Genomic DNA, 10,144 nt, shown 5'->3' with positions numbered 1-10,144 from the left:
GGGGATCAGACTGCAGTGACATTTCATATCAACGGTATTACGTTGGTTTTTGATCTTTAACACCTCCATAATGAAAAACATGCTTGAAAAGAGTTAAAAATCAGTCTTAAGATTCCAGAACTAATCACTCTATTTGAATCTCATTTCTCAGCTGCCGGGTCCAAGTTTTATTACTGTCTACAGTTCAGATGCCTAGGAGACATCATTTTGGCATATTTTCATGGTGAAAAGAACAGTAATTAAATATTCATGCAAGAAAAAGTGAAAAAGATTGTACTTATATGAGTAAAATGGTGCAAGAGACTCAAATATCACCCATGAAATCAACATTATTAATTGCAGAAATATAGTTCTAGTGTCTTTGAAGTATCTTAAGATACTACTAATGTGCAGTGTTCACTCTACTTACTTCCTACTCTGCTCAAAAAGTCTATTTTTCCAATATAGTCCAAAAAGGTCTTTTGATAAAGTTTGGTTGCAGTATTTTTTAAAAAAACACGTTGGAAACTTAAAAACATAATGTGTTTTGTTGGCAGAGTAGGTTTACAGAGAACAGACTGCTTCCAAGGAAACAGTATTCAAGATCACCACTTCAGTGAGAAGTACAGTACAGTTCAGCATAATTTCATTTAATTTCACTTTGAGCAACACAGAGACTAATAGCATCTCATAAACACTAAGGAAGATAAGACATTAGGTAATGACAAACAAAATAAATAAGCTAGCTTAAACAATTTGTATCTAAAGTGAGACAGAATTTCCATATTCTGAAATCACAAATGTGTTTTGTGCATGCTCCTTCCTGTGAACTTCAGATAGAAATTCAGGCCTCGAGAGTGAAAGATGTGATTAGAAAGGGAATGTGTAAGTATTACAGAGATAGCACTGTGACACGCAAACATATAGGTACTTTCTAAAGACCCATCTATTTACACATGCTCAAGTAGAATACGCGAACTGCCCTATGTTGAAGTCCTTCAAGAAGAAACAAATTATATCCATTCTATAGGGTTAATGCTTCATTTTGTTTGACGTCAATCCTAAAAAACATGCAGACTTCCAAAGAGAATGGAAGGAAGGTTACCAGAGTTAGAGAGAAAGCAACTTAATACAAGTGAAACTGTAGAACAACTGTTTCACCAAATGGTTTACCCAAATTAAAAGATAACATTACAGCCAATTGGTCAAGGAAAACAGAAGACTGACAGAATTTAAGGCCGAAATACAACTGAAACAAATCTCTAAAAATGTTACAAATATAAATCTCACTTTATTAATATAATTTTATCTCTCATAGGAAGAACTTCATTATAATTAGACTGAACAAGTACATCACCAATTTTAAAGAACGAAAAACTGAAAAAAATAAGAAGTTAAAATATTTAAAAGCATACCAGAGGAAGCTTCCAGTCTTTCTAATCTGCTGATCAACCAATCAAGAGATCCAGAAAATTGAGCACAGTTTTTACGATTCCCTCGAATCAGAGCCGCTATTGGAAAAAGAGGGGCGGGGGGGAAAGTCACAATTATAAGACAGTTTAAACTACAAGAATCCTTGTCTTGTCAGTAACGATTAGAAAAAAAAAGTCTTAATCTTCAATTCTTGATGTTTCTGATTCAAATTTAAATAATGTGAGTGATAGATTTAAGCATAGAAAATACCCTTGGCATTAAATTGACCTTTAAGGATTTGAATTATTTTGGCTTTGTAATCACCCCAATAATCCCTGTAAAACTCTCTACATAAAGTAGCCAGTACTGACATGTCAAAAGCTGGCTGCTACTATAGAAATAAATTTCTATAAAACAGTACTCTTGTATTGACAGGAAACATTGGAAGAGCAGAATGTGAAGCCACCAACATAGGTGAGGAATGTAAATTATTTTCTATTGAAACAAGTTCAAGAATAATAGGAACTAACTAAGATAGATTTCCAGGAGCTGTCTGTCATAGTTTTGACAGGGCTGTAGGGTGGTAGTAACTGGTTTGAAACTTGTTTCACCCTCATGATTTAAGCTGAAGACTGAAGTACACTGAATACATGCACTGACATGGCAGGTATAACTGACCAGAAATCTCACTGAAGACTGGAGGCACAAGCCTGCCCTGTCCTGGAATACATGCATTTGCATATATGTGCATACACACGAGCTCTTAGAGAAGCAACTGTTTTACTCAAAAAAAAACTAAAAAAACCCAAACAAAACAAACAAAACAAAAACCCCAAGAGTGAGGCACTAACATTTATGTTTGGTGTGTGGAACAGTGCAAACTGCTTTTCTTAAGATTCTTCTCTAATTCTGTCAATGATATCTTAAAATCTATGTTTTATTGCTGCAGAAATTCCCTATGTTAAATTGCAACTGTGTTTTTTATGCTGTTTCTTTTATAAAAGGTTAAGCTTACAGACTTGTGACATAAACATGCTATTAAACTGTATCTATAAAGGAGGAAAGAAATCTTGGAGTTAGTCACTGCACTAACTGTTCTGTATGGCGAGGGAAGAGATCACAATCCAAGTGCTTCATAGCCAAAGAAAACCCCCCAAACAAACAAAAAAATCAACTGTAAAAACAAACAAACCCAAAACCCAACCCCTAAAAAGCAAACCAAACAACAACAAAAACACCTTTTATTTTGCTATATTATATGATTTTAAAATCTATACCCTGAAATCTTACATAATTAATTAATCATGACTATAGTCATTTGAAAATACTTGGCAATCATAAGAGGAGGAGAATCTCATTAAAAGACACAGATTAGAACTATGAAACACCATTTGTGTAAATGACATTTTATTGATAACAGGCAAGCCACAAAATGTCACTGTGCTTCAGATATGAACATAAAATTAAGACAGTGATAGTTCATTGCTTCACATGATATCAATAAATTTAACTTCATTAACAGTAATAAGACATAGATGGTTTCAAAATGCAGCTCAGAAGTTTGAGAAAGGTTAGTATTCAGTAGTTAAAGCTGTACATTAAATGGGAAAAAACAGACACATAACTTAATGAGACACAGACACTGAAAACAAAAAAATAATACCCAACAGTTGTTTCTTTCATTGCTCACTGCTTTGAGCAAGGGTAGCATCCAGTCTTAAAGACATAAAAACCAGACTGTGGTCAGTCAGACAACACAGCCACATCACTACATATACTTTTGCACATTCTTTGGTGATACAAATAGATCAAATACAAGTTCAGATCGTATGTATTTGTAACGGAGGAAGGACAGATGCCTTACGAGATACATGGCAATCATTTTAAATTGAAAAAGGGCAGATTTAGATTGATTATAAGGAAAGCATTTTTTACCATGAGGGTGGTTGGTCTAAATGCTCTTTGAAGGTCCCTTGCAACACAAACCACTCTGTGATTTTTATACAGGATAGTATCCAGTCTCAACTTGAAGTCTTTAAACGCCTCCATTCTCTTCACAGTTATCACATCAATGACGTGACAAAAGCCATGAATTCTGGCATCACAGTTTACTTTTATGTATGTGCAGACTCAAAAAACAAAGTAGTGTTTGCTGAAGCAAATCTGAGCAAGCAATATCTGTCATCTGTGCAATTACTGTACAGCTCCAGCATTATTCAGTACAGAGCAACATACAAATTCATTATAGCAGATTGAAGCCAGGCCTCTTAAGCATTAGCTGTCAGAATATAATGCAGTTAGGGAAATAACATAAGGGGGCAGGCAGGAGGGGCACGTAGACTGGGAGGTCAGCAAAAGCCTACATACTGTTCTCACTTCAAAACCACAGAAACAATACTCGGTACAGGACAAGCAGACTGTTCCAGAACAAATTTTGTGGTCTTGTCAACTGGAAATTTCAGATTTAGAGAAAAGATTCAACAATCAAGCTACTACTTCCTCCAGTCTGAACTGTGCTTAATGTGATAAGAGAAAAACAAACTACATTGTTACAAAACCTGCAACACTCCTCTACACCTATGAAAAACCCAACCACAGACTTTTATACTCAATCTACACTCTAAAAGGTCATCAGTTTATTTCACTGAGGCATTAACTCCCTGGATCTCGTATAGATGTTCATAATTACTGCCATAGCTTCTTTAATTGATTCTTAATAAATCAAACAACTACCATTAGCATACATAAAATAAACACTTTAAAAAAAAAAAAAAACACAAAAACCCAAAACTTAAATCAGATTCGTTTTACTTAATGGGCTTATAAGAGCTGAAAGATAGATTAAGATGTAAAGTCTTTACAGATGTTCCTTCTTGAAGATCTTTTTATCCCAATCCACATTACATAACATCACATTTTCAAGCATTCATACAGACATTAGGGTAAGTAAAGAGAAAAGAGAGGGATGGAAAATATAACAGTAGTACTGTTGTGATAAGAAGCTCATATTAAGATTTAGTATCATTTTCACTGTGAAAGCTTAGTTTAGTTTCATGTATCTTTTCAACATTTTAACTGTACAAAGATAAAATGTGCCTCCCTTTCTGTCTGCCAATGATTGAGCTGCCTTCAAAAAATTCACACTGAACAATACGGTTTCTTGCAAGCATGAAGATAGTCAAAGCTACATGGGATTGTTTTGGTTTTTTGAAATATAGTGAAAACAGTAAGAAACATTTCCTTCATTTCCTGTAAGAGACCATAGAGTTCTGAAGAATGCAGCCATAATATGCAAACAAACTTGAGAAAGGCTTGATACCAGTTTGAAAAAAGGAGGGAAAGGATCTGGGCTCTCCACTCAAGAATCTACATTACAATTCATGTTGCTAAGTCATATAATTTCTCAGTCATCATGTGTCACAAACCCACTTGCAAACCCTCCCTTCTACCTCTGAAATAGCTCTTTATATAGAATTAGAATATAAAGGACAACAGTGTCACGTTGTTACAAATAACTCTTAGCTGAAATCAAAGCAGTCTGATGTATCTAAAGTTCCAGTCCTGCTTCTGACCCTCATAGTGACTCACTCACTTGTTACTATGCTGCAAGTTACAGAACTGGAGACAGATGTATAGCAGGTGTATTCAGCTCACAACTATAAACCCCATGGAAATCAAATCAAAAAACATTAAAATTACCTTATAATGTTCATAAAATCTACCAATCTAATGCTAGGAAATGCCACTTTTGGTCACCCTTGCAACCTGTGCATATGCATCGTGCTACAATCTTCAACTACATAGAAGTGGTAACTCCTCAAGCAGAGTAACAGCCTCAGGAACCGCTTTCTACCCTAACAGCCTGCGGTTAGGTGACAGCAGCCACTCTTCAGCTAGCTGCTTCTTTGCTCTGACAGATCATGGGAGAGGGATTCTATTAGTCTCAACATTTGCTGTGCCAACTTCTATTTCCTCTGACAGAAGAGGGAGTAGACCAGACAGAAGCACCTCACTGGTCTTATCAACGGTTGTGATGGATATCCTTTTTCCCCTAAAAAATTATTTTATTCTTCAAAGAACACAAGGTGATGAACCTACTTTGACTATGGAAAAGTAACAGTACTATATACAGAATTCCTGCCTCGGTTGCCTCACTTTGCAGTTAGGTAGTAAGGAGAGTTTATGTGAAGTATGACATTAAAATTTCATTTTCTGAGACTCTGAATTTGAAGGGATGCAAGTTTTCAGTATAATAGCCTTGCATACAGTTTCTGCAGACAGATGTGTGGAAAACTGTAGACTTCCACAGAACTGACCACAACGTCATAGCTCCTTAATACAGTAATGACATGTTTCTGTATGTTTCATTCACACATTGTTGGGCAGTATACAAGATATATCAGGAATATGATGATATGAAAAAGAAATCCATCTTTTAATTTAAATCAGAAACATACTATTTATCATAATAAATATTATTAGAAAAATAACATTATTTCAGTGTTTTCAGAGTACTTTGTTCTTAAGCACATGGAAGGACTTGGAAATGCAAAAATCTTGTTTAATTTGTATCCTAAATTTCTAGTATAGAAATTCTTCTATACTAAAATAGGTACGCGTTTCTTTTCATCTGAGTATTATTTTGAACTAAAAAAATCCAAATAACCCATAATACGTCTTACCTAGTAATTCATACAAAGAATTCAGAATAGATTTCCATGCTTCTCCAGCTTCCTTTCCAGCTACGTCTGCAAAATGAGCTGCACTGCTGTATACATTCAAGCGATCAATACATTCAAGAACGAGGTTGATCATACCCTAAAAATGGAAAGGCTCAGATTGTCAGAGAAAAAAGAAAAGCATTGTTTCAGTGCAAACACATAAAATTTTCAGAAATTTGAGAAAAAAAAGTATGAAAGGCAGAATATGCAAACCACAAGAATATATATGTGGAGTCAAACAAAAGCAATATCTATGGAAAAGTTTTCCTTGATTGTGGTAATTTAAAAATTACCATTTAGGATAGTCAAAATAAAACAAAAAATAAACAGTATTCCAGATACAATTTTAGGCAAGTTTCTATTCTGGAAGGCATTTGGGCTTCTAAGTACAGACAACTATTCCTACCAGAAAAACAGCAGACAGTATTAAACAAAGTATTTGCATCATACTTATTAAACCGAAACATCCTTTTGCATCAAGAGATTAAACCCTAACAGAAGAAACTAATTCACACATAAGTAGTAAACCTTTATTAGAATTCAGGCACGAGTTTATTTTAATATGTAAATTTTTTTAAAAGAATCAGGAAGTAAGGCCTTAAATGTATTTCTTTAAATATACAGGAAAATCAACAGATCTAAAGTGATTATAAATGTAGCAAATAGTTTGACTCCTACAGGACCAAAAAAAAAAAAAAAAAAAAAAAAAAAAAAAAAAAAAAAAAAAAAAAAAAAAAAAAAAAAAAAACCACTGCAAACAGACTCCAGATTAGACATCAATGCTGCAAACAACATAGTGGAAAACCAGAAGAAAAACTGAGAGAATACCTCTTCCTGGAAGAGGTTCTGGCGATTCTTCAGTGCTCGGAGCCTGTTTTGTTTGTCTTCATGTTCCAAATGTTCATCAGGGGGGTGAAAGTAGCCAATCAAGTCCTGAAGGCTTAGACTGACTGACTCAATAGGCAAATCAACAGTGGAAGACTTCGCTTTCTTGCTAAGAACATCAAGGCCCCTACAAGAAGATGCAAAGTCTCCTGGGTATTGGAAATTGATTTATTTTACCGTTTAAACTCTTTATAGGTTTAAAAGCAAAGTTTGCTTAGATGCAAAAGCTCAATGCATTTTCTGACAGCTATGTAACCTCTTAAAAATTATTTATGTCTGCTCATTCTCCACTTCATGATCCACTCCTGTCTACCCAAACAAACTGGAAGCATCAAAAACATTGTTTCTCCCAAATTTTTTTGAAATCCAGAAAACATATTTTGATATTCTATCTAGGCATTTAGCAGTATCAGAGGCAGACCAAAAGATGAAAAGAAGTTACTGTAAACCCATTCAAAGCATCATGAGGCTGGAATGGGCAGAAGTCAAAGAACATGTCCTACTGTGTCAAAGAGGGCCCAGCTAGTCCATACAGGCTCTTAAACATGTCCCTACCCTGTCCTGAAGCCCTCTTCCGTGATGGAGGATGCAGCTCTTCCACACTGTTGCAGCACGTCATTAGTCTATTTGTTTCCCTGATACACAATTCAAGATTGGCCTTGCTGTGACCATCGTCTCCTAGAAGTGGGGTAGCAGACCATTCCCATCCATGTTGCGCCTGCTCCTTGCTCAGCTGAATCCCCAACAAAGACCACTGAGCTTTAGCTGACAGAGGAGCTCACCATGTCCACACAGGTACCCTCCCAGCTCCATGTTCATCTCCTTCTTTTCTTTCATTAGAGGCACCAAAGGTCACCAACAACCTGACCCAGAAGTGTCCCCACCAGTTCTCTCTCCCAAGGTGCACAGCACCCTGCTTGCTCCCAGGATTCCTCTCCAGGGCATGATACAGAGCACAAGCCCAATTTTATGTTCTGCTTTTTACAGAATTAAGACAACACTGACTGGGGACGAGGGTGGGATGGTTTGGAAGGAATGGTTGGTTGGTTCATTTGGCGGTTTTTTGTTTATTTTTTTAACTGACATGTCACTCTGCATTTTCATCTCAAATAGTAAAGTAGGGCTGGAAAACTTCTAAATGTACAAAATACGTATTCAGTAGAAATATTTACTACCAAATAATAAAAAATCTCTTAGAATAAATAATGTAGTTTCAAAAAGAGAGCTAAAAAAGTTATCTTTAAAACTTAATGTTAACTGAAGTGTAATTTTTTACTGACTTCACAGGAAAGAAGTAGGGTACACACTTAAGGGAGTAATTTTGATCCTCTCCAACTCAGCTTTTTCTTCTTGGAGTAACATCCTGCAAAAACTAAAATTGTTGAACACTGACTTGTCCCTGTGCACTCCACAAATATCTCCCCTGTAATTTAGCAGTACCTTCATTTGTGAAACTCTATCACTAAATTGCCTTTCCCTGTCCTTATCTTTTATGACACTCTTGGAAGCTTCTAAGAAAATGTATTATTTACAAAGTGACCTAGGGCTTGCATTTCTTTTGTATTTTAGATGTCATACAGTAGGCAATTCTCCTGACACGTGTTTTTTAATTTGTTGTTATTTATGCACCTAGGTAAATGTTTTTCAATAAATTGGCACTTTCATGTCTTCAGCTGCGCACTGATTTAGGACATGGGTGCATCAGGCCACCACCATCCACACTGTTTTCTCTTGTGATAGATGAGTTCTTACAAAATTCTTATCATTCCATATAGCCTTATTGCTTATCATGCTTTTTCTAACACCAGCTACACTGATGAGAGGGGCATTTCACCAATTACTGAAGCCACAAACATTTGAGAATTAGCATTTTATCAGTGTTGTTTAGGAGGACATTTGGAGTAGGAAGATAAATGTAAATTGCATAAACCTGGTATTAAATGGCTTAAATATTATAGAATAAAACATGTTACATGTTGGTAAATATTAAAGAAACAAGAAGCATTAAAACGGAACAAATAAGGAAAGTTTAACGTGAGGGTAGAAAGAAGATGTAATTTCATACTTTTAAGAAAAACTTCTTCAGTATATTCATGTCTCACACAAATTCGTAGTAATATAGTTCTCTCCTTCTTCCAGGTTTGTCAAAGAACAGCACTTTTAAAAACTGTACTTAGAAAAGAAAGAGCTAAATGATGTACTGCATGACTTACAGCTAATTTTAGCAAGAAAAAGAAATATCTTTTATGGTTTTTTGCATTTTGAGGATGTTTTTGCATTTAAATCAAGTTGAACAATAAACTAATACTAGAAGGTAGAGAAAAGAAACTGACCCATACCTCTCAAGGTACATCTCTGTGGATAACACATTAAAAATTGGCATAAAGTCTGGATTGAGAGGTATTCATCTGTTTTTTTTCTGCAGGCTAAATTGTTCGCTGTTGTGCTAATGGCCACTTTGAATAAAATAAAAGAGGAAAAAAAGAAAAGGGATGAAAAGATCATTTTAAAAGCACACCTTATAAACCTGTTGAAAAGGAAGACTGTACTACGGATGACACGTGCTGTACGAGATTCTTCATTCTGAGATCTGGACAATGTTAAACCATCATCCATGTGACCTTCATGATGCATTATTGCCTGCAATACAAAAATTAAAAGCGGTCATTGCAAAATGAAACACTATTCACAAATATGAAGTATGAACATTCACACAGTAAGGCATGCTAAGAAATTGTAAAGGCACATTCAAAACAAATAATAATTAGAAGCAGATAATCCCTTTTTTACTTCCTCATGTCCAAGGACACACTTGTACTGAGTCAGCAGGTTCGGTGACATAATAATCTCAAAGCTGCAGCTTCTGTAAACCATATAATCTATGAAAAAACAAGAAAGTCTAAGGGTTTGTGTTCGTTGTTTGGTTTTGTCAACCTTAAACCTTCCCATACACAGCAACAAACCTCTAAAGTACAGACAAGATCTTTACTGGTCCTGACTTCCAAGGATGTTACTGGCCTTCTTTTCTGTTTATGCTTTGAGTCACTACTGATAACTTACAGTATTTCATGTTTAGTTATCATAGCTCTAAAGGTATTCAATCCAATCTACTTAAGTATTTTAAACAATTGTAGATAATTTTTTCT

The 10,144-nt window shown here is 35.3% G+C and overlaps 1 protein-coding gene across 1 annotated transcript in view; it reads right to left on the bottom strand.

Annotated features, from left to right (window-relative positions):
- The window catches only part of LOC104494519 (ryanodine receptor 2-like), a gene marked incomplete at both ends in the record, with an annotated part of 21,656 nt that extends 12,018 nt beyond the window's left edge, over positions 1–9,638 (bottom strand). Inside the window, 4 exons of the mRNA XM_010137369.1 lie at positions 1,395–1,490; positions 6,075–6,210; positions 6,942–7,125; positions 9,517–9,638. Coding sequence (XP_010135671.1) covers positions 1,395–1,490; positions 6,075–6,210; positions 6,942–7,125; positions 9,517–9,638 — 538 coding nt within the window. The remainder of the gene's footprint in view (positions 1–1,394; positions 1,491–6,074; positions 6,211–6,941; positions 7,126–9,516) is intronic.
- Between the last annotated feature and the right edge of the window lie 506 nt (positions 9,639–10,144).

The sequence above is a fragment of the Buceros rhinoceros genome, unplaced genomic scaffold (assembly GCF_000710305.1).
Source record: "Buceros rhinoceros silvestris isolate BGI_N320 unplaced genomic scaffold, ASM71030v1 scaffold37455, whole genome shotgun sequence".
Classification (NCBI taxonomy): domain Eukaryota; kingdom Metazoa; phylum Chordata; class Aves; order Bucerotiformes; family Bucerotidae; genus Buceros; species Buceros rhinoceros.
The sequence above is the reverse complement of the archived record's forward strand: the minus strand, read 5'-3'. Positions and strand labels throughout refer to the sequence as shown.